The sequence below is a fragment of the Equus quagga genome, chromosome 5 (assembly GCF_021613505.1).
Source record: "Equus quagga isolate Etosha38 chromosome 5, UCLA_HA_Equagga_1.0, whole genome shotgun sequence".
NCBI lineage: Eukaryota > Metazoa > Chordata > Mammalia > Perissodactyla > Equidae > Equus > Equus quagga.
The window spans coordinates 62,209,247-62,233,343 of NC_060271.1; the positions used below are offsets into that span (position 1 = coordinate 62,209,247).

At 48.4% G+C, this 24,097-nt stretch overlaps 1 protein-coding gene across 3 annotated transcripts in view; it reads left to right on the plus strand.

Annotated features, from left to right (window-relative positions):
- LOC124238875 (two pore calcium channel protein 1-like) overlaps positions 1–23,231 on the plus strand; it is a 39,671-nt gene extending 16,440 nt beyond the window's left edge. For all 3 annotated transcript variants that reach the window (XM_046660067.1, XM_046660068.1, XM_046660069.1), the window contains exons 8-19: positions 65–191; positions 1,949–2,150; positions 10,914–11,058; positions 12,616–12,801; positions 13,868–13,932; positions 14,643–14,730; positions 15,619–15,688; positions 17,716–17,935; positions 18,099–18,189; positions 19,559–19,672; positions 19,922–20,046; positions 20,859–23,231. In XM_046660067.1, the coding sequence (XP_046516023.1) occupies positions 65–191; positions 1,949–2,150; positions 10,914–11,058; positions 12,616–12,801; positions 13,868–13,932; positions 14,643–14,730; positions 15,619–15,688; positions 17,716–17,935; positions 18,099–18,189; positions 19,559–19,672; positions 19,922–20,046; positions 20,859–21,004 (1,579 nt within the window). In that variant the 3' untranslated portion in view covers positions 21,005–23,231. The remainder of the gene's footprint in view (positions 1–64; positions 192–1,948; positions 2,151–10,913; positions 11,059–12,615; positions 12,802–13,867; positions 13,933–14,642; positions 14,731–15,618; positions 15,689–17,715; positions 17,936–18,098; positions 18,190–19,558; positions 19,673–19,921; positions 20,047–20,858) is intronic.
- The last annotated feature ends 866 nt before the right edge of the window (positions 23,232–24,097 follow it).

Below are 24,097 nucleotides of genomic sequence, written 5' to 3' on the forward strand. Positions count from 1 at the left end.
CAACTTTTTTGCACTGTGGACCTAGGGTATGAGAAACCATGAGAGAGAAATGATTTCCTTCTAGGATGCCTGCCTATGACTTCAACGGGTGGTATTCTCTGTACTTTATAACCTACATCATCATCAACACCTACGTCTTCCTGTCCGTCTTTCTGGCCGTGGTCTACAACAATTACAGGAAACACTTAAAGGTAACGTTCGTGAGCGGGGGTCTGGGGTGAAGGACAGGCTCCCGGACTGGGAGCAGTGGCAGGGAGGCTGGCAGATGCATGTGCTAAATATTCGGAAGCATCCTTTTTCTTTTCACTTTGGTGAATCTGAAGACTTCTTTCGCGTCTTACTGTCTTCTGCTGAGTGAGTGAGTTCTTTACCAGTCTCTGCGATGGTCTGACAGTGTGTCTGAACATCGTGGGCAATGGCAGGTCCTCGCGTCGCTCCTTGCTCTTAATGCATCAGGTTGCTTATGGCTCCTTGAAACGTTTTCTGTATGATTGGGGATCGGGCTTATTCTCCAAGCTTCCACCTCCTTTTCTCCCTCCAGCAAAAGCAGAAACTTCTTAAAGCCAACAGTGTCTGCCCTGGTACCTGCCTGTTTGATTTATGTCTGAGAATTCCTGGAGGTGTTGGGTGGGCAAAGGCTTCTGAGGACGTAGGGCGGAGGATGTTTTATTTACAGCCCCGAATCCACTGGGATACCTCCGCGAGCTCACCTGCCCGCCCTGCACTGCCACCCAGCGGCACGCATCTGCTTGGCTGTTTTCTTCTATTGTAAAACTAGTGCACAGAGAAGCCTTTCATCAAAGGATCATTTTCCTTTAAGGGAAGACATGGCCTTTTGTTTTTTGATCCTCTTGGTTCTGTTTTGAATTTTTCATTGCCCACCAGGGGGCAAGTAGAAAGTAGAGAAGAACTTAAATGTTTGCTGCTGAGGAGAAGCGGGTGGCGGGGCTGAGTGTGAGATTTGGCCAAACTGGCCTTTGAAGGTGGCTGACCTGTCCAGGTCCTGAGGAGTCTATGCACCACGGGCACCTCAGCTGCCCTGACCCCAAGGCCGGGCCTCCCAGAGACCCTCCTCCTTCTGACCTGCTCCCTCTGGGCGGAAAGAGGCTGTCTCAGAGAGACTGCTGTGCCTCTCTTCTCCTTCACTGCAGGACAGAGCTGTTGTCATGCCTCTCCTCCCCCAAGGAAGTGTTTCTTTTAGTAACACTCCTCAGAAATTAATCTTCTGGAACATGGATCAGTCAGCAAACACATCTGACGCATGCCTTATGTGCCCAGCGCCATACAGAGTTCTGAGGCGTCAAAGATGATTAAGACACAGCCCACGCCCTTTGAGAATTTATAGTCTAGCCATGGTGGCGATGATATCGGGTAACAGGCTTACAGGGAGCAGTAGAGGTGGGCGCTGGGTGGCAGATTATAACCTGAGAGGGCTCCCCTCTTCTGGAAGATTCCCTGTGGTCAGGCCAGATGGCAGCTCCTGGCAGGCCCCAGCTGTCCTTTCTGCCCCAGACCTCTTTCCGGACCTTTTCCAGCCAAGTTTCACTTCCCCAACACTCCTCCTCGTCCTCTTCTCTTTCTTGGTTGACTTAATGGTGGACCTCTCCTCTCCTTCTCCTGGTCTCCCTCTCTCTCAGGAGCATACCTGATTTCCTTCCTTTCTGGAATCTTCTCTCCTCCTGGGCAGAGTGGGGTTGGCACCTGTTTGCCTCCTGCTGCTGTGTTGCTCACCACACAGATTATCCCTCACGGGCTCTTGGTAAGATGCGTTCTTTTATGCAGACGGGTTAGCTACGCGTACCTGGAGCCTGGAGGGGTTATACCTTGCTTGGTACTGGAATCATCAGTGCCTTCTCTTGGGCTCTCTGATGACCTTGAAATGTGTAGAGTCAAGAAATGAGGGTTTCTTGAATCTTTCTCTTAAAAAACACAATTCTGTTTTTTAAAGAATGAGATTCGCAAACTGGCGTACCTGAAACGTCACAAAATGATAGAGGCTTTCAACCTTCTGAAAGTCCAGGTGGGCACAGAGTTTGTGGTGAAGGAGGCCCAGTGGAGGCGGCTGGCCAAGGTCGTGGCGCCGGACATCAGCAGTTCCCACCTGGAGCTCCTCTTGAGGGTCTCCGACGAGGGACAGAAGGGGCACGTGGGTAAGAAGCCTTGGCCTCGACTGTTCTTCCCTGGGTGTTCAGTAGCAGGGGTCTTCTAAAGGGATGGGTGAAGCGGCACTATTGTTCTTTATTTTTTTTAATTTGCAAATAAAAATGCATATGGACACTCCCTGCTGGCCAGAATACAGTGGAATTAGGGTCCTCACGCTGTGCTCTGACAGGGCTGTCCCTGTGTGTGTTTGTCAGCGTGTAATGAGCCATCCAAAAGCCCTTACCTTGTAACACGGTCATTCACTCCGGGACTCTGTTGAGCTAACATCTGTTGCCAATCTTCCTCTTTTTTTGCTTGAGGAAGATTGGCCCTGAGCTAACATCTGTGCCAGTCATCCTCCACTTTATATATGGGTCACCGCCACAGTGTGGCTGATGAGTGGTGTAAGTCTGCACCCAGGATCCAAACCCATGAACCCAGGCCACCAAAGTGGAGTGTGCCAAACTTAACCACTGTGCCACAGGGCTGGCCTCTGGGATTTTGTTTCATGGAGGTCATCTAAAGTATGGAAAAGAGCTATATAAATAAATGTCTAAATTGCATTCAGCATTTGAAAGTAAAAAGTTAAAAGTAACTTAAAATGTATGTGTTAGTGGTTGATAGTTGTTATTAACAACGCTTAATACGTGTGGCAGGCTCTTCACGTGTGAGGCCTTGCTGTGATTGCTTTCCATGCACTGTGTCTATGTGGTCCTTCCCCAGACTCACTGAAGTGGGGGGGGGATTTGTTAGCCACATTTGTCACTATGGAAACTGAGACTCAGAGAGGTTGAGTAGTTTGTGAAGGCCTCTCAGCTGCAAAGTATTGGTACAAGCCATCTGACTCCAGGGCTCGTGCTTTCTATCATTGTGTTAAACTGCCCCAAATTCTGATAGTCACTTAATGGGAAATTTTGGTGACATTAAAAATGACTGTAGGGGCTGGTCCAGTGGTGTAGTGGTTAAGTTCACATGCACTGCTTCAGCGGCCTGGGTTTTGTGAGCTCAGATCCTGGGTATGGACCTACATACCACTCATCAAGCCATGCTGTGGTGGCATCCCACATACAAAATAGAGGAAGATTGGCACAGGTGCTAGTTCAGGGACAATCTTCCTCAAGCAAAAAGAGGCAGATTGGTAACAGATGTTAGCTCAGGGCCAATCGTCCTCAAGCAAAAAGAGGAAGATTGGCAATAGGTGTTAGCTCAGGGCCAATCGTCCTCAAGCAAAAAGAGGAAGATTGGCAATAGGTGTTAGCTCAGGCCCAATCTTCCTCACCAAAAAAAAAAGAAAGAAAGAAAAAGAAAAAGAAAGAAAATGACTGTGAAGATGAGGTAGCAATGTAGAAAGATGTGAGGTGACTGAAATATGTCCCAAACACCCTCATTTTACCAGTTGCAAGAAAAGTCTAGATGGAGACACACCAAAGTGGAATGGTAGGTGTGATAGGATGTAAACTTACATGAGGCAAAGACTCTCAAACTCATCCAGCAGAGCCAGAGGTTTTGTTAGGACTCCATGCACGTGTGAGAAGAAAGGAACGACAGTGATTCATCCTCCGGAACTTACGTGAGAAGTCAATCCAGTGTCCAGGGGGAAAAGAGAAATGTATAGCAAGACCCTGTGAGTGGGTGGTACCCGCGTCTTCCAAGGAGAGTTTTGGATCCAGGTGGGCGAAGGCTTTGCCTGCCTAAGTCAGCAGGATTTGACAGGTGCCCTCCAGGGGGCCCTGAGCGCATCCCTTCAGCCACAGGCTTGATGTCATGGCTCCCGGTGTCTGATCGGGAGCCAGGCTTCTCAGGCCCTGGACAGGTTGCTTTGGTGCCCTGTGGCGGATGCACAGGGAGTCGCTGTGCCAGCCAGCATGTCAGGGGGAGGGCTCTGCTCATGGTGGGGGCAGGGCGCCTGGCGGCTGGCAGGTAGCCCTTGAGCACGGTGCTTCACCAGCTGTGACAGTGAAGCCATTTAGTACCCAGCCTGTTATGGACCGATACTTTGGTAAAATACAGCAACAGTGAATAAGCAGAAAAAGGAAATAAAAAGATGCATAAACTCCAAGTCCCGATTTTTCATTATGAGAGTCAGTGGACATGAAATGATCCTGTCAATTGTCCTGCAAGTTTCTAAATTTTCAGACTTATCTCATGGAGGGAGGGGAACACAGGACAGGCCACAGTGGCCCGGGAACTGCCCTTTGAGGAGCCCTGCGCTAGTACTTAGAGGGGGCCGGGGGGCCTGGCCCCCGGATCTCCCACTCCAAGAACTGGCCCAACTTCAGGCCCTCTGTCTTTGAGAATGCCCCTTTGATGAGTCAGCTCGCACCTCTGCTGCTTCCGGGTGGTTGGGACTCCGAAGATACTGATGAAGCTTTAGGGCTTTATGAACTTTCTTTGCAAGTCCTTCTGTAAAGTGAATTCCTGGATGGCTATTGAAAGGTGAGGTTTTCCAAACCCAGGGATAGGAGCTCTTAGGAGTCCTGGTCTGTGAGGCGTGGTGAGGCAGGCCTTCACACGGGTCTCTCCTGGTCCTCCAGAGAAGATGCACTTGGTCACCAGGACATACTCACATGAACAGCGTTTCTCCGTTTGTAAGGTCAGTCTAACTGTTGACACTTGTTTCCCAAGTGGGAGGATGAACTGCTTTCGTTGTCTCAACAGCCTCTCCCATGTTCTGGGCTGACAAACAGGGCGGCTCTCACCACATTGGTCAGCTGTGTAGGATAATTATGAAGCACACCGAACGCAGCTGAGTTCTTCCGGCCCCCTGTGTACCATTCGGGTGTACCATTCCGTGGTCCCTCTGGAGAGTGCCCACAAAGATCTGGGTACAAAAGACACCTGCCTGTCTGCACAGGTTCTTCTCTGAGTGTGGGCTGCGGCCCTGGACAGGGTGACATCTGCACGAGTTACCAGAGGAGGCTGGTCAGTGACAAACGGAGCCTAGACTGCGGCCTGGCTGAAGCCCTGGCTGTGCCATAGAACGTGGTCATGCTGGTCAGAATGGCCACAGCTCAGGGGAAGCGTGGAGCGGTCGACATTTTACTTCCTGCAGTTGGGGGAGACCTCATGTCTTTACAGTGGTCCACGATCATCCAAGAGAGAATGAAAATCGGTGTAAGTGTTGCACACTTATGAGAAATGTGGGCATCTTCTTGGGTGAGGCTGCAATTGCAGCTCCCTGGGCAGAATGCAGAGATGCCAAAGACCAACCTTCCGTCCCTCCCGTGAAGCCCACGATGGGCCTGTTCTGAGCTTTTCTCTATTAACGTTAGTGTACTTCGTTATAGACACATACGAGTTTAGTCATGCCAATCGGTATGCTGCAATGGCAATATGGTTTATAGCTTGAAAACTCTACTTTTTAACATAATTGATTTTATAGTGTGATATAAGACAATTGTTATATAATATTTTAATTTTGGTATCATGAAGGACAAAAATATTTATACATGGGGCATAGCATTTTAATTTCTTGGCAAGTCTTTAGGTAAACGCAGATTATTGACTATTTATCTCAATATTCATTTGTGCAGTGCCCCGATCTCAATTAGTACTTCGAGAAAATACATTTGAGGAACCATAGGTAGTTGACTCATTCTTGGCACTAAGGACTTGTGAGAGAAGTATAAAACTCTAAACGCTGTATCCACATAATTTAAGGGGGTAAGTCTGTAAGGCCTTGTAATTTACAATATCATTTGGGATTTACAAAAGCCAATTGATAAATACACAAGCTTTTAAATCACAGCACCGTTTAAATCACGTCACATGGTTCTAATCCATGTTTAGTTTGTGGACACCTAAATGTTCGCTGAGATCATGATGCCGAATGACCCGTCAGATAAGGGGGAGGAATATGAGGAGTTCCAGCCATTTTAGCCTCTTTGGAGAAAAAAAAATTTGCATGCACTAACATGCCGTATTTGCACTTGTATTTACACTGGATAAAGTCAGGAAAAAGACATGAAGCCATGTTTTAAACCTTAAATCACAAAACAATTTATTGCTTTTCCTAAATAAATTCGGATTAAAATTTTAAATTATTTTAATTTGATTTATCAAGTCATTTTACCACATTTTAATTTTTTTGTCAAAAGTCTTCAGATTGTAAATTTGTAACCAAATCTTTAAAATGTATGTTTTTACTGAAAAAAATAATGAAGGCTTGTTTTTTCCCCTAATAGCCTTTTTGCAACTAATAATTGCTGGCCTGTTAATTTGCATATCTTTTCTTTATTTTTTTTAACTCGGTAGAGACACTAAGAACATTAACCAAAGTTAGAATTCCCTGGTTTCCATTTGATTTTAAGAAATTATAGAAATACTATTTAAATTAGTATTTCGTTGTTTTACATATTTTATACTTGTGGGGGCCAAGTGTATAAACCAACTTGTTAATTCAAGGTTTTATCTGGAGAAAATCATTCTAAGACCTAGTTCACATAATACTTAATTTGTTTAGCATTTTTTTTTAAAAGATTTTATTATTTCCTTTTTCTCCCCAAAGCCCCCCGGTACATAGTTGTATATTCTTCGTTGTGCGTTCTTCTAGTTGTGGCATGTGGGACGCTGCCTCAGCGTGGTCTGATGAGCAGTGCCATGTCCGCGCCCAGGATTCGAACCAACGAAACACTGGGCCGCCTGCAGCGGAGCGCGCGAACTTAACCACTCGGCCACAGGGCCAGCCCCTTGTTTAGCATTTTTAATACATTTGTGCAAGCTAAGAGTTTGTTACAGATTTTTTTTAAAGAAAAAATGGTGATCACTGAGCTTGACCTTCCTTATTTTCTTCACCCTGGTGAGTGTTTTTGGTTGTCTGGTTTATTTTTTGAGGGGCAGCACATTTGAAGCGTAAAGAATTTTTCCTTGATTTCTTACTTTGGGGAGAATCTGCAAGTCACTACTCGGAATGTAAGGTAATGGATAGTATTCACCTTAAAATGATTAAATTAACAATTCCTTAAGAAATTGTTCCCTGTTATATTAGTGCTCCAGGGCAGCCACGGCAGGGTACCACACACTAGGGTCTTCAACAGCAGAAGTGTATTCTGCCTCCGTTCTGCAGGCTAGAAGTCTGGGATCAAGGTGTTGGCAGGGTCGGCCTCTCTCCTTGGCTTGTAGATGCTTGTCTTCTCTTGTGTCGTCATCACGTCTTCCCTCTGTATGTGGCTGTGCCCTCACCTCCTCCTCTTATAAAGACACCAGGCACATTGGATTGGAGCCCGCCCTCATGGCCTCACTGTAACTTGATCTCTTCTTTAGAGGCCCCGTCTCCAAATACAGTCACACTCGGAGGTCCTGGGGGTTGGGACTTCAACATGTGAATTTTGAGGGGCCCCAGTTGAGCCCTCAACTCCTGTTTTGCTGGTTCTGCCCATAGGTTGTTGCCCTTCTCAAGAGCTCTCTTCTGTGCCAAGTTGACCTTCCCCCATCTGCCACACAACTAACCTGTGAAACGCGAGTCGTGTTAATCTTCTCAGTTTATCAAAATCTCAAACTTATGCATTGACTCTGGGAAGATAGAGCTGCCGTGGTTCTAGTTCATCGGCTGCAGACTTTCCCACTCATACAGATGTGAGTCCAGCAGGCCTAAGGCTCCAAAGCCGCAAGATGACAACACTGACAAAACTCACACGTGTGTACAGTCAGCCACCGCATAACGATGTTTCAGTCAACGATGAACCGCATGCACGATGGCGGTCCCATAACATCAGGACCATAGAGCCTAGCCGTGTAGTAAGCCATACCATCTAGGGTTGTGTAAGTGCACTCTATGATGTTCACACAATGATGAAATCGCCTAACGGCACATTTCTCAGAACGTATCCCCCTCCTTAAGCAATGCATGACTCTTATTCTCTTACTTTCTAACGGCTCTGTAGCCATTCAGCAAAAGGGGCTCAGGACCTTCTGGGCAGGTTAGAGGGGGTGAAAGAGGTGGGCAGATGCCCCTGAGACGCACCCACAGGACCCTGACCTCTATTTCCTGGCTCATGACTGGAGTCAGGAGGGAGTCCAGCTCTTTGGCCTGTGTCCTGCTCTGTTTTGTCACCTGAGTTGTAATCCTATTTGTAAATTAAATGAGACCAAGTCTCATCTAGTTTGAAGAAAGGAATCCGTGAGAGTGTTAGACTTTTTTTTTTTTAAAGATTGGCACCTGAGCTAACATCTGTTGCAATCTTTTTTTTTTTCTTCTTCTTCTTCTTCTCCCCAAAGCCCCCCAGTACATAGTTGTGTATTCTAGTTGTGAGTCCTTCTGGCTCTGCTAGGTGGGACGCCACCTCAGCATGGCTTGATGAGTGGTGCCATGTCCGCGCCCAGGATCCGAACCAGTGAAACCCTGGGCCGGCGAGGTGGAGCGCTTGAACTTAACCACTCGGCCAGGGGGTCAGCCCCGAGAGTCGTAGATTTTATTAGAGCTCCGTAGATGTGGCAAGAAGAAAGTGCCAGTGAGCTTATGACCTCACAGACTTCTCAGTATTTTACCTTTTACCAGACAGCGGTGTCGATTTAAATATTGTTACCAGGGCAAGCACACCTTTAGGGAAGGCAGCCAATCAGATTTGTTGGTTTTTAGGGACCATTGATTCTATTTTACAGGACACAGCAGTGATTTCTGATGCCTGGGTCTCCAGAAGACTCCTTTGTTCAGCTGACACTTTCAAAGACAGTTTTAATAACAGGAAGTCAAACAGAATTACATGTTTCCCAATGGTCTCCACGCTGCACAGGCAAGAGATGGCAATACTTCTGTGAACATCGGCACTTTTCCCCTTGATCAGCAGTTATCAGCATTTGGGGTTTCCAAGGCTGAACACTGGCATTCTGTTAGTGCCAAAAGTGTTAAAACTGAAATCTACCGTAAAACTGAGAAACATAAAACTTACAAATATGGAAAGAAAGGGGCTGAATAGAATTAATCACAAAGAGAATATGGAACAAGTAAAGTATCTACAAAGAGGTTTGGGAGACTGGTCCACAGGCTAAATGGGGCCCACGGCCTGTTTTCCTAAATGAAGTTTGCCTGGAACACAGCTGTCTTCCTTCATTTATGTGTCGGTTATGGCTGCTTTCATGCTGTAACAGCTGCAGTGGGTAGTTGAAGTGGAGACCATGTGGCCTAGCAAACCTAATGTGCTCATTCTCTGGCCCTTTACAGAAAAAGGTGGTGGACCCTGATCTCCAACATAAAATATCAGACGGGTACAAATCCCTTCTTAACACAAAATTCCTATGGTTTTGATTCTCTTTGTCCTTTCTTGTTCTGTCGACTCTTCTGGAGTAAGAGATTGACATCTCAACCCAGTGAGACTGATGGGTTCTCTGTTGGCCGAGGTTATTTAATGACCAAGGTTTTGGCTGGATTCCTGTCAGTAGATCACTCTGAACACTATTTATGGTTGTCACATCAGTGTCTCCCTAACCTCCAATGGTGGGGCTTGCGTAACCCGGGTCCCTGGGTCCAAGTTATCATGTCACCTAATTCTCCGTGGCTGCACTTCCGCCTGAGTGGTTTTACATGTCTTTAGCTATTGAGCCATGTCTGTGTATTTTCCTTCTAACTCCAAAGCCCAGGAACTTAGATATCCTAAGATAGCTAAGTGTCTTTTTCATACAACTTGATGGACTCATGTTCTTTCATGCTCTAGAACCATACAACTCTTAGGGAAAATAGCAACATGGATGTTTAATATCACTAAGGCTCTGTCTGGTTCAGGCTCCTCACTCGGATGAGGCCACACTTCTGACAGGGCTGAGGCCTCTTCTCTGCCTGGGTGTCAGTGGATGGCAGTTCCATGACATCCTTCTTGCATAAAACACACTGTGGTGGCACCTGTAGAACCGTTGTTCTTCGTCATTTACTTCTGAAAACTGCAGTGGAGACCTGGGCATCCGCCAGGTCCACTAAATGGGAAGCTTCTAGGACTTAACTCCCTGCCCCAGTCTTTGACAGCTGTCTCAAGTGTACCTGATGTGCACCTGCCATTTATTGCAGCAACTTTCTTTAGGTTTTCCAAAGCACCCAACTTAGTTTTCAAAGAAGCAGCAACACTTTGCATCTTCTGATTTCATCCATTGATGTGATATTTTTTGTGACCAGTTGACTCGTGGTCAGCTTCCAACCAGCCTGGTTGGGGAGAGGTGTGTGAGGTGATGGAGAATAGCCTGCTGGCCCTGGGCATTCAGTGGGTCTGGAGAGCACTGACTTAGCTGTTGAGTGGGTCCAAGCTGGTCAAGAAAGCCTCCACTGTATTTGGCCTGGGGAGCTGGGCCAACTTGTGGAAGCTGTGGGTTTGAGTGAGTCTTGTGAAGAGGCAGAGGGGGAGGGTGGGCAGAAGAGAGGCAGGGGCTCAAGGGGAAGGGTATGGGTTACACCTACCTTGTGGAGAGGAAGGGGAAGTGGGAAAAGTAGGTCAGGCAGACACTGAAAGCAGGGATGGCCCGATGAGGAGGACAGCAGCGTAGAAGGCTGGGAATGAGATAGTGGCAGTTGTGAACTAGCAAAATCACGCACTTAGCTTGGCTGCCTTGGGTTGGCTGCCTTGGGTTGGCTGCCTTGGGTTGGGGGCCTTGGGTTGGCTGAGGGTCTGAGTGAGGACAGGTGGGAAGCTTTGCCGCTCTCTGGCTCTTTGGCCTTGGGCCTCCATCCTTTGAGGCTTCCGATCTTCACCATGAAATGCAGATCCAAAAGTCTGTGCGGACTTGCCTTCATCCTTTGGACCTTAGTTTCACCAGTGGCCATGTGTTTTGGGGTCGTTTTTTCATTGCAGACAAAATGAACTTTCTACGCTTGGCCGACCTCCTCAACATCCAGGTAGTCACCATCAACATCAAGAGACACCCATTGGAAGCTTGGATGCCTCGGGTATACCAGTCGTCTGCAAGCCTCTTGGTCCAGAGGATGGTTCGGCACAGGCAAGTGAGATGGGGCCAGTTTTCTCTGAAGTTGCTTTAAAAATTGAGGGATCTGTTCATGCTGTCTGGACTGAAGATGTTTCATCAGTGAAGCTGTAAATCATCCCTCTGCTTGGTGCTTTGGGTTCCGGGGGAGGCAGGGAGAGGATTCTGTACATGCGGTGTTTGGCCTTAGCCAAAGGGACAGGCTTCTAGGTATGCTTCCTTCTGCACTGTTTCCTAAGATGCTCAAGGGCCACGGAACAGATGTGCTGAGCCAGAAGCTGATCAGTCTCTGAATTCGGAAGGTTCCAGTCCCATCGGAGTCATTAGGAAGTTGATATCAAATATGGCACTTGGGCTCTGTGAAGTATATGTCAGAACTCACAAGTTAGAGTCACTGGAATGATTGTTAAGAAGGCCAATTACTCCTTTTAGTCTCAAGGCGATGGACTCCAGAAAGAGTCATTTATCCTGGTTGGAGATCTTTTTTTTTCTTTTTAAAGATTGGCACCTGAGCTAACATCTGTTGCCAATCTGTTTTTTCTCCTTCTCCCCAAAGCCCCCCAAAATGTAGTTGTATATACTAGTTGTAGGTCATGGAGATCTTATTTTTAATATGGATTTCCTGGAATACCCAATCATCAGAGGCTCATCCTCTTGCTTTCTTTGAACTTGATGTTTCATAAAAGTGAATGGTTCAGAAGTCCTTGAAAGTAGCTCGGCCTGTGATGTAGGTGAATGTCCTTTCTAGCTGCCCGTACTTTATATTTATCAGAGATCTTTATGCAGAGGCTCCTTTCTTAATCCCAACATTGAACTACTGGTGAGTGTCATGTGGTGGATGTTTGCGTGTCCATATGTGACTTCCAGGGCTGGACCCTAGAGTCTGTGCTTCGCGGAGAACCGTGAAGGAGGAGCGCCTCCTCTGTCTTCCCCTGGCCACGCCCAGGGTTTACCCAGGATTCCCTGCAGCACAGGGACGAGTGCCTGAGCAGGGCAGCCTGCTCTGTAATTGAAAAGTTGAGTCAGAGCCCAGCTACCATACATTTTCACGCATTTTTATCCCAAACTTGGTGAGGAAGATGGACATGCCAGCCCCCTGGAAGGCTTGTGTGCATTAGGGGTAAAGAGGTTTTCAGAAGCCTTCTTGGTTAAGGATGTTAATTTCCTAAGGAGTAGAGGTGTAATGATCTCATTACACCCTAAACCTCTCCTTAACCTGCGATTCTGCCTAAGCTTTCATCTGATCCAGGTAATATGCCCCCAGAGGGGAACCTGGGAAAACCACGCCTCTATCCGCCCCCTCTTCAATTTCTTTGAAATGTCTTCATTTTCTCCTTGGCGGGAAGGGCTGCGCCAATATCAGTGGGAAGCAGGTGAATTTTAGGGCCTGGTCGTGCTGGAACCTTACCTTAGATGAGGACTGTGTGTGTGTGTGTGTTTGGGGTGGGGGTGGGGGGGGTCTCATATTCGGTCCCCTTGCTGGGCAATGAAGCAGGCCTGGTAGAGCTCTGAACATGATCCTTTCACCGAAACGCATGACAACAGGATTTCTTCTTTTTTCCCTGATGCCAGGGTTTTTGTCTGGGTTTATGATGTCATCATTCTAGTCAATGCCATATTCATTGCCCTGGATGAGAGAAACCCCTTCATCTCCTATGCAGAATGGCTTTTCCTTTCTCTCTATATCATTGAGATTCTCCTGAAACTGTACACGTATGAGCCCAGATCCTACTTCGGAAGGAGGCAGTTCTGGAACTGGTAAGCATTCATGTTCTGGGGAGGGGGGATGAGGCCATGGGCAGAGAGAAGGGGGCTTCCTGTCACAATGTGGCTAATATGATTGTAATTTTCCAAGCTCCATCTGCCTTGTTTTGAGGCCTCTTGTAATGAAATCTCGGGGGCGGGGAACATCTGGTCCAGTGAAGGCTGTTATTCATGGTGTCAGTTTGAATGGACTCGCTAAAATTAGAATCGCAGATCGCGGCATCTCGGATTTGAAAGAGATCTTAGAACATGGTACCCAATGAGGCAATTCCTTCCAAAGCTGCCCCAGTCGCTCCCTGGTCTTGTTATCGGAACCCTTGGTTTGCTTGGCTGGACAATGAGGACTGTGAGCAAGCCTTTTCTGGGCTGGATGTATCTCCCTGTGGCCTTTTCTACTCCATGCTACGTACCCCCTAGTCTCAAATGTCGCTCTCATGCTGCAAACCAGCCCATCCATCTTGAGTGCCACTGTGTGCCAGGCCTTGTGGGACACAAAGATACAAGGCACAGGCCTGATTTAGGTAGTGCACAGCTTGGCAGGGTTGCATCTCTGTGATCACTGCTCTCAGTGCCAGGGGACTCGCTAGGATGTGTGTGTGGCCAAAAGGGGACTGGTGAGTGTTGTCCAATGTTTGTTTGTCCTTTTGCACCATTATCAGGAAGAAAAGTAACAGTGTGATGAATTTCCTCTTTAATTACAAAGTGACAATGCTTTTAGTAAAATTAATACCAAAAAAGATGAATACCAAGAAAGATGGTGTATTCTGAAAATGTGTCAAGGTATTCTTACAAGTATAGAGTTACTTTGGAAGACAGAGTGACATGAACGAGCTGATTCCTGCAAATTCCACTGGATGCTTTGTTGGGTCAGTCACTGAGGTATCATTGGATTGTTCAAACGTAGTGTTTCTTGCTTCATATCCACTACCCTAAAAATTATGGAAGTCAGTTTTATGGCTGGATCATTGCTTCGCATCAGATACTGGACACAGTTTTTTGTGTCCGGACCGTGACAGGCGTTTCCCTTGAGTCTTGACCCACTTTGCCTCTGTGTTGTTAGGTTTGATGTGCTGATCATCATCGCAGCCCTGGTGGCCACGGTGGCCAACACCACCATTCAGTCAGGTCAGTGTTGCCGGCTCTCAGCATCTCCACCTCCCGGGGTCGTGTATCCAGTCAGTAGTCTTTGCTCAACGTCCACTGTGCACCATTAAGGTGTTTGGGGTGAGGCAATGGGGGCACCAGAGAATTAGTAAAAGTGTTGCGTGCTTTGGAGAGGGATGGTAGCTTCGCTTGTGTTCAGCTGTCTACTAGAGATTTCATTTGTAGGCGTTCGTCACACTGACTACTCACCTGGTCACCCCTCTCCCAAACTGCCCTCGGCCTCAGGGCTAACCTCCACACCTTTGGCCCTCTGCCCGTCTTGGCCCCCACGGGGTCCAGCCACAGCAGAAAGTCTGCGTCGTCCCCCACCCAGCACCCTTTTCTCTTTTACCGTCCTCCAGCTCCACCGCATACACCACCCAACCACGCACACCCCTTCCTATAGACAGCAGGTGGATTATTTAGTCTACACCTCCACGCACACTCACGATGCCTTGCTCCAGGGGCGGGAGGACACGCTCAGGTCCACACTCGCCCGGCTTTGATGTGCTGGGGGAGTTAGCGACTCGAGGCAGCACTCGCTCCTTCATTGCTCAGAGCCATCGTTCTGTTCCTGACGTGAAGCTGCATCCTTCCCCACGACCCACAGGGTCCCCGGCCTCATGGAATAAAGGGGACAAGCCAGAGGCGCTCAGAAAGTGGAATGTTAGCTGAGTGTGTTCTTTTTGCAGCAAGAAAATACAGCAGTCAGCAGATACTGGATATCGTCTTGATATTGCGAATCCTCCGGCTCTTAAGGGTCATTGTCAGCATTGAGAGGTAAAGATGGAGCGACACTGGGGCCTGGTGGAAACCAGCCTGCCTGCGAACTAGAAACACGCCCCACTGTGAACCCAGAACGTAGCTCGTCTAGAGGACCTGGGTTCTCTGGGGGCAGTAGGGGAGGGAGGGAAGGCCGTGAAGATGGTGAAGAGCCTTGCGTGGCAGCTCCCTGAGGGCAGGAATTCTGTCCTCATTTTCATCCCTGTGACCTGGCCCCTTAACTACACGTGGGGCCTGGTGACTGAATACGGTGGTCATACTGGCAGCTAACACTTACTGAGAGTGCTAACCGCTGCCTTGTTAAATCCTCTACAACCCTTGATAGAGAGACTTTTATTATCCCTAGTTCACAGGTGATGATGGTGAAGCTCAGAGAGGTTAAGTGACTCTTCCAATGCTGCACAGCTAGAAAGCAGCAGAACCAGCGCGCAAACTCAGGAGTCTGACCCCAAAGCTCAGATAAACCCCACCCTGTTTTCTGTAGGCCGGGACTGAGCTATGCCCCCAGAAAGTGTTCCGTTGTCACCCTCAGCCTCCAGGGCAGACTTCAAACAGGATGGATCTGGGTAGAGGAAAAGGTGGGGGCTGGGCGGGCTAAGCAGATGAGGCTACATGGCTTTCTGGCCTCACCGCCCCACTGTATCTACCAGGGAGGTTCTCTGGGAGCACCTTGCTTGTGTTTGCAAACCTGCCTTGCTTTGCTCTGGGACAACTCCTCCTGCCTCAGCTGGGTAGGTGGACTGATTCCCACAAACTGTACAGGCAGATTCCTGAGAGCATTGAAAGCAGAGCCAGGCCGAGGGAAGGGTCTTAAAGGAAACAGGCTCGTGTGGTGTCAGCTTCACGTCTTCCCTTTGCCTAGTGTCGGAAACTGTTCCATCCTAGATTCCGGGTTATTGTGACCACCTTAATTAACATCGGCCCAGCGATGCTGACGTTTGGTGGACTTGTCTTGGTGAGTGGCTGTTCTCATTGCTGTTTAACCTGAAATTAGCAGTAAGAGGTTCATTCCTGGCAACTCTCAGGAAGCCTTATTTTACGTGAGGGAAAGAGAGGGAGGTAAGTGAAGGAGATGCATTGGTTTCTAGTAGCCATTTGTAGAAATGTCAAGCGTGTGGAAACATCGGGCGTGTATCCTTGAAGGTACACTGTCTGCTGTAACCAACACCAAAACTTCAGTGGGTTAACACCGTCATAGCTTCTTTCTCACCCACGGTCCAGGTGGGCATTTCTAGCTAGCAGAAGGTTCTGGGGAATGTAGGCTCCTTCCAGCTCGAGGCTCTGCCCCCCGCGGTTCAGATCCTTCTTTGTTCTGCTCACAGAGAAAGCCCTCCAGCTCCTTGAGGTCCCCAATGGTATGCATGTAGCCACACAAGGCTGCAAGGCGCTGGGGCCTCCCGCTCACAAGTGATTCTGCACTATGGATGAGGGAGCTCGAATCTTGGTGAACACTCGGCTATAGGGATCTTATTTATCTTTTCTGTTAGAACGGTAAAAAATTCAATTAGTACTGAAGAATGAAAGGTAGATTGCAGGTCACCCCACATGCCTGTTTCCCAGAGGCAAATGTTGTTAAGAGTTTCTTGTTACTCTTCCTGAATATTGCTATGCATACAACAAGTACATTATATCCAGGTGTGTACATATCCATTTTATTGTGGTGTCAAATGGGATAATCCGCACAAAATGCTGCACAACTTTCTTCTATCTAATATCTTTGTTCTGTGTCCTGGAGGACACGTGCATCCATGTAAGCTCTGCTATGATAAAGTGTCCTACCGAGGGAAGACTCCAAGACGCGTCTGCCCAGCCCCTCTACTGACGGACCACTGGGTGCTTCCACCTTTTCGTGTCACAAATGATGTGGTGACGACCATTCTTGCATATGTATCTTTGTGTGCTTCTGTGAGTGTATCTATGGGGTGTGTTCCTAGAAGTGGAACTGCCGGGTCCAAAGGTAAATGTGTTCAAAATTTGGATCGATGGCGGCAAGTTGCCTTCCAAAGATGTGCTCCCCATATATTCCAACGACACTGTGTGACAGCATCTGTTCCTCTTCACCCCTCACAACTGGGGTTTATTAAACATTTCCGTATTTTCCAATCTGATGAGTGAGAAAATGGCACTGTGTTGTTTTGACATGGATTTCCTTAGATATTCACGAGGCTGAGTGTCTTTTCTGTGTGTTTTGATTACTTGTGCTTATTTTTCCATGAACAGCCTGTTCATATTTGCGGTCCATCCTTCCATTCGTTTTATTTTTATATGACTCTCAGGAATGTTTTGTCTATTAAAGAAATAGGTCCTTGGTAAGTTGCATGCAGAGTAATTGCTTTTCCTTGTCTGTCACTTGTTTTGTTATACATGAAGGCCTTTTGCTGTATTTTTTTGGCTGTATGAAAGTTTAAATTAGTTATACAGTCATATTTGTCAATATTTTATTTTATTTTATAGTGTCTAGGTTTTATGTCATGCTTAGGAAGGCCTTTTTCTACTCATTTTTTTTCTAGTTCTTTTATGGTTTATTTTTTACATTTAACTCTTTGGTACCTTTGGAATTTATTTTAATATAAAAAACAAAGTAAGGATCCAATTTGATTATTTTTTGTCCCTAGAGGACTAACTATTATTTATTGAGTATTTAACACACTAACTTGTGAGCAGCTTCGTTTTTGCCTTTGTCCGTGGAGCCCAGGAGAGGTCAAGGTGTGGTCCCGCTGGCCATGGCCTCCATCCCTCCCCAGACAGCTCAGGCTTCTCCAGCAGACTGGCCAATCGGCCAACCCCTCCCGACCCTTTTCCTGATGCTGTGGAACTCTTGGTTGGGGAGGGCAGCCATCCTTCTTGGAGTAAGAGTAGCTGCCCTTTCTCCTGGGCCCTTGGCACAGGGCCGACCAGTGTGCCCAGTGCCCCCCTCTCCTGCGTGCTCCTTGCCCCTTGACTGCAGCTCCAAGTGCCCACTGATGACCAGTGCCATCCTAGGTGGTCTACTATGTGTTTGCTATCATCGGGATGGAAGCCTTCCACAGCAAAGTCCAGTTCTTTGACCCGAATTTCACTGCTCCCGATGCCCTGGTGTGTGGGAACCCAGCCTTGAAGGACTCGGCCTTTGCCCGGAACAGGTACTGTAAGAACAACTTCAACGACCTCGCCTCTGCCTTCATCTTGCTGATGGAGCTCACGGTGGTTAACCAGTGGCACGATATCCTTTCTGGGGAGGCATCTGACTCACGGAGGGGCTGCCTGCTTCCTGGGGCGGGTGGGGGGATGCCGAGAGCAACTGCTGGGAGAGGATTACGTCTTGGCGTCCCTGAGCTCAGGGCACCCACCCAGTTTCTTGAAGGTTTCATTCCTTAGCTTCGTACTCCTTGCAGGCGGCTTTGCCCTCGTGACTCACCAGGCGGCAAAGTTGTACTTCGTCGGGTTCCACATCGTGGTCGTCATCCTCATTGTCAAGTGAGTTCACTCCTGCATTGGCAGGTCCGGATCTCCTCTCTCAGACGTGTAACCACTCGCACCTTCCTTCTCCCTTGTTCCATCCCATGTGGGTGGATTGCGTCTCCCTGCTGGATGCTAAGGCCCTGGAAGGGAGGGCTCTTACTGTCATTCACATTTGTGTTCGTCACAGTGTCTGCCAGCGCTGTGCACATCTGTGTGTAATACACATCTCATAGCCTCACTATGATGTCATTAGCGCCAGAAGGACTCTGGGGCCCTGGCCAGTCTCCCTACCCTTCCCCACTGGCATGAGTCACCTTCAGAGCATCCCTGTGCACTGCTGTCCACCCTCTGCTTAAATCCTCCCAACGGCTAGGACTCATTCGAACCTGCGAGTCAGTGCCCTTGTTGTCCAGCTCTGGTGCTTCCCCGACCTTACGGGCAGAAGGGAAATGCGCTGCTGGGAAATTCTCCTCACTGGTTCTGGTTCCAGCCTGACCTGCGTCCAGGGGAGAACTCGGTCACTGTTTGAAAGCTGCTTTGACACCTCACCACTCAAAAAGCCTCTCCTTCCAGCTTCAGAATCTCTGATTCTAGCTCCCTGGGTCCTCATGGGACATGAATTTGAGTCCCTTTGACCCCTGGGGTTCTCTACCGGAGACATTTTCTGGATGTCATACTGCTCTTGCAGCCTGGGCCCACCATTCTTGGGGTGACATCTGTACCAGTGCCTTCCTTGTCACATCAGGGCGGCTTTGGCCACCCTACCATGCTGCTGCCTGTATGAAGAATGCCTCAAGAATGTCCCCGGAGAGGGATGGAGGGGGAGGAGCCCCTGCAGGTGGCTCTGATCAGGCCTGCTTGTCCCACACAGCCTGAACGGAACATGTAGGGAACAAGAGAGAAACGCCACCCCAGTGGCTCTTCTGGAGGTGGCCGGAGTGCTGGGAGAGGCTGAGGCAGCAACGTGACAGGCTGCAGGGCTTCCTCGGCCCCTCTCCTCTCGGAAGCCTCTGGCTGCTCTGCCAGCCCTGGGGGACCGTCCTCGGTTCGCTCTCATTGCCTTTCTCAGAGGACCCAGACTGTGCAGAAACCTGAGATGTGCATGGAGAATTGTCTACAACAACTATGTGGTCTAAGCTTCCCCTCCGACTGTATTTCCTTCTTCGTGTCCACTGTTGGCGTAGGCTGTCGGGAAGAATGATTTTCCACGGGAATGGAAGTCGCATCCAGTCCTCGAGAGGCGTTCTGTCTGTCGTCTCTCTCCTCTGGGCTGCATTTGCTTTGCTGCCTTTTTGTTTGGCTGGAACTCTCTTGGAGCCGGGATTCCCTGTCACCGAGACCACGGCTGACGTGACCTAACCCCCTCTACCCCTTCCTCTCTCAGTATTTTCATAGCGTTCATCTTGGAGGCGTTTTTTGTGGCGTATTCATTGGAAAAGAGTGAAGTAGAAACTGCTATTGAAAAGAAGATTCAAGAGCTCGGAGTGGGAATCCAAGAGTGAGTTGGGTGCTTCCCCTGAGGCCTCACAGGTGTTTGGAAGTGGAATATACGTGGAAGGTCTGGTCGTATTCGATCTCTGAGTGCCCCAGTCACCAGCCTGGTCCGGAGTGCCAGTCCTCGGGATCCTTGCTGGCTGGAGAGCCCTGGATGTGGCTGGACAGTGACACGGGGCCATGGCTGGGAGGACACGGGAGGGACTCTGCTGAGGGACCTGACCCTGTTCGTGTTGTCTCTTCCTCCTTGCAGGGAAGCAGTGCAGGATGGGAAACTCGTTGACAACATGGACACCAGGGACAGTGGCTTTAGTGAGGACGATGGAGACAACAAAAGGAAGGCCTTGAAAGGATTGTACTTCAGAATTGCATCAAAAAGTAAGTTTTAACCCAGTGCAAAACTTCCTCCAATCTAAGCGTCTCACTGGACCCAGTTGCCAGTGAGATGTTTCCACAGTGCAAACTGACCTTCAGTGGCTTCCCATTGCTTAAGGATAAAGACAAGGCCCCTGCCATGGCCTCCAAGGTCCACATGCCTGGTTTCTCTCAATATCTCAGCTTGTCTTGCTTCCCACCATGACCTGCCATGCCTGTTGCACATGAGGTGCACATTTATTGTTGAGCGACTATTGGATCACCATCTGTCTTTCTTGCAGATTCAGAGCTCCACATGTGCAGGGCCATGTTGTTTTTGTTTCCCATTGAATCCCCAGGGCCTCACAATGTGCCTACAAGATGGGGACCCTCAGCAACTATTTGTTTAATTACTTTATTAATTCTCAATGAATGGTTGGCTAAGTTAACCCAAACCAGCCTGGATGTCAGTTTGGGCTTCGGCTAGGACACATACAGTAAACTTTGAGGGCTACAACATAGATTGCAGGAACAGTGTATGAGCGTGCAGCCTCTGGAAGGCGGCTTTCCTCTTCCATCCTTCAAGAAGGACCTTCTCCTTGGTCTCCAGAGCCTTCAGTGGCTGAGGAGCTCACTGGGACCAGCACTGGGAGAGATGCGTGCTTCCTTCCTGACTTTTCCCTCCTTCCTTTCAAAGGGTGCTGGGCTGCCATGCTCAGAGCATTGTCTTTGACTTGCAGCCATCCTTCAGGAAAGCCTAACTCTGCCCAAGCTGGATGCTCCCCTCCAACGCCAACACAGGCAGGTGCCATGTGCCTCTTTCTCCTTCCTCCTAGAGTACAGGACCGTGGACGCCTTGCTGCAGCAGATGTTCGAGTCTGAAATTGCTCCAGAGGATGAAGGCCCTCCCTTGGATGAGATTCTGAACTTCTCACCCAGCGACATATGTCCCAAGAATCCCAGTTTTGAAAACAGTGCATGATGCTGGGCTTGCACGGACCCCACTGCTGGAAACCAAGACAAGCTGCCGTCACTTTTGCCTATGCTCTCTCGAGATTCTTTTTCTAGCCCAGGTTCCCTGCTGTGTCCCTGCTGTGTCCTGATAAGCCTGTGCCTCGGCCTCACCTGTCCTGAGTGGTCAGCTGGAGGTGTGGAAAGGCTGCCTCTGTGTGCCCACCTGGGCTCGTTCTGAGGCCTGATCGTGGAGATAAAGAGAGGTAAATTTAGGAAGACTGTGAGGAGCACTTCTCCTACACATGTATGACACGTGTAAAGTCCTTTCAGGGGAATTAAAGGTTTTCATTTATTTTTATATATTTTGCTATTCTGTTAAACGAATACTGTACTACAATGTTATATGAATGAATTTTGAATATTTAAATACGATAAAGGAATACGTTCTAGTACAGTAGCTTTTAGAGGCAATGTTTATTCGAAATGAAGAAAAATATGAATGTGAAAATAAAATTCTCTTACTACTGCTTCTTTTTTGAGGGGAAGCTCTCAAAGCTTAATTAAATTACAATTATAGCAAGATTTTGAGTAAGTCACCCCCTGAGGTCACTTTCCCCAGCTGGAAATCTCCCAGTTCAGTGACTGCAGATTTTATTTGATTTAAGGATTTTTAATTTGGGGTAAAATACACAACATAAGACTTACCATTGTAACCATTTCTAAGTGTGCAGTTCAGTAGTTTTCAGCACATTCACGTTGTGCAGCTGATCTCCAGGACTTTATGGTCATCCCAAATGCATCTCTGTCCCCATTCAACAGTAAGCCCCTCTTCCCCCTCCCCGAGCCCCTGGCAACCACGTTCTACTTCCTGTCTCTGTGAATTTGACTACTCTAGAGGCCAACTGCATTTTGAGTAAGTATAATCCTTTCTGGAGTCATCAGGGTTGTGACTTCTCATCCTGCACCTTGTTACAGGCTCACCATATGGCAGGGAAATTGGTGGGACACGCCTCCCTGACCTGAGGTCTCTGCGTGCGGTGAGGCCAGAGTCCGGTGTCATGTCCGTGTCAAGTGTCAGGGTGGCAAGTGAAGCCAGCTTGGGAGGGACTTCTTTTCCTCGGTTCTCAGGGTGGCCTCTGCTGTAGGAGCAAAGCTAAGGCTTCGGGCACAGACAGTGGGTGGACTGTCTGGCTTCATACCCTGCTCCCTGCCCACCAGGCCACTAACCTCTCTGCGCTCCGTTTCCTCCCCTGCAGACTCAGGATGAATGGTCCCTCCCTCCCAAGACTTGGGGGCTGGAGGAGGCTGAGGGCTGGCGGATGCCTACTCCACGGGATTTCAGCGTTTGCTCTCACGCAGATTGCTGTTCCTGGTTTCAACCACCCCTGGCGTTTGGCACTGGTGGGCGCTGGAGAATTCCATTACCACGACACTCCCGGGGGGCGGGGCCGTGCTGACCCAGCGGGTGGGATTTGTGGCTCCTGCTAGCCTCCCAGACCTCTCTTATTTCTTTGCATATCAAACGTTTATTATTATGTGAAGTATTAAACCAAATGTACTGAGACAACTTAATTTTTTAAGTTTGAAAATATGGGGGGGGCACTTACTTTTTAATTAGAAACTATACAGTCATTGTGAAAGATTCAATACAGAAATGTAGTAAAAAGTCAAAAGTTGCTCTTTATTCTTCCTTCTCCTCGCCGCCTCCCCCTTTCATTCTTCCACGTACGGGCCGGCATGCCATTTCCAGTGGGAAATGCTGAGTTTGTTGTTTATTCTTCTGGAACTAAATCTGCCCATTCACAGTCATGTATATTATGTGTATTAATACATGGTATAATTGCGTCTTTTATCCTAAGTGGGATGTCATGACATTTTTCATATATATTCGTGTATATTGTTCAAGAACCTTCTTTTTTCCCCGACCAGCAATTGTTTCATGGTGAGAGATATATACACACACACACAGAGAAAATGCTGCCTGGTGTTCCTTGCCATCAGTGTTTCATGCTTTATTGAAGGATTCATCTATTTGTGGATTGTTCCACGAGTTCAACATTAAACGATAATGGAGTAAATGTTGTTCTGTAATTTTTCCTGCCTGTGAGCCCTTCAGTAGGAAAGTCTCAGTCAGCCTTACTGGATCCAATGACTACTGACTTGCAGCAGCCCTGTGGCCACCAGGGGGCCCCACCGTCCCAGCCGCTACACTCAAGTCTGCGAGGAAGGGGGACAAGGCGGAGTTGTAGCAGCGATTGCCGCCTTTCACCAGGGCTTTCTTCTGCCTTTCAGTGAGCTAGTCCGCCCCCTGTTTTGGCACACGGGTTCCCAGCTGGGCACTTCATTCCTCAGTCCCCCTGCACGGGGAGGGGGCGGCATGATTGTGTCTGGCCTGTGGGCTGTGAGCCCAACTGGGGTGTGCACCTTGCAGGTCTTGCCCTTGGGAACAGTCACCCCTTCTGCCTTCCCTTCTTGCGGCTGGGAAATGGCAATAAGCAGAACACCTTGGAAGCCTTCTGCGGAGGATGGCAGAGTTGGTGCCAGCACGGGATCGCTCACCCTGACTGTAACTGGAGATCGAAATCACTCTGCTGCTCTAAGCTACGTGTGTGGGTTCTCCATGACAGCTCCTTAGCGTGCCTAGAGCCTGACCAATCCAGAAACATTCCGGAATGGCACCAGCGCGGCAGATGGATTGACCTGAGGGATGAAGGAATAGGAAGACCAAGCACGATGACTCTGAGGATCAGTGGCAGAGAAAGATGTAGAGTAAAACTTCTGCGGGTGTACTTATATATTGTGCCAAATGCCCAACTCTTGAGGAGCTCTTATTTCTGATAGGCACAGGCCACATTGTGGTTTCTTGGGTATGTCTTAGGGAACAATAAGTTTTAGAATCATTGCCTTAGACCGCAGATACGATCCAGGGGCAAAAGACACTGGTAACAGGAGTCTCTGAATCTCCTGAGTAACGAGTTTTCTTTTTAGGCTTTTTGGTAAGGAAGATTGGCAACAGATGTTAGCGCAGGGCCAATCTTCCTCCTTTTTTTTTCTTCCCCAAAGCCCAGTACATAGTTGTATATCCTAGTTGTAGCTCATTCTAGTTCTTCTACATGGGGTG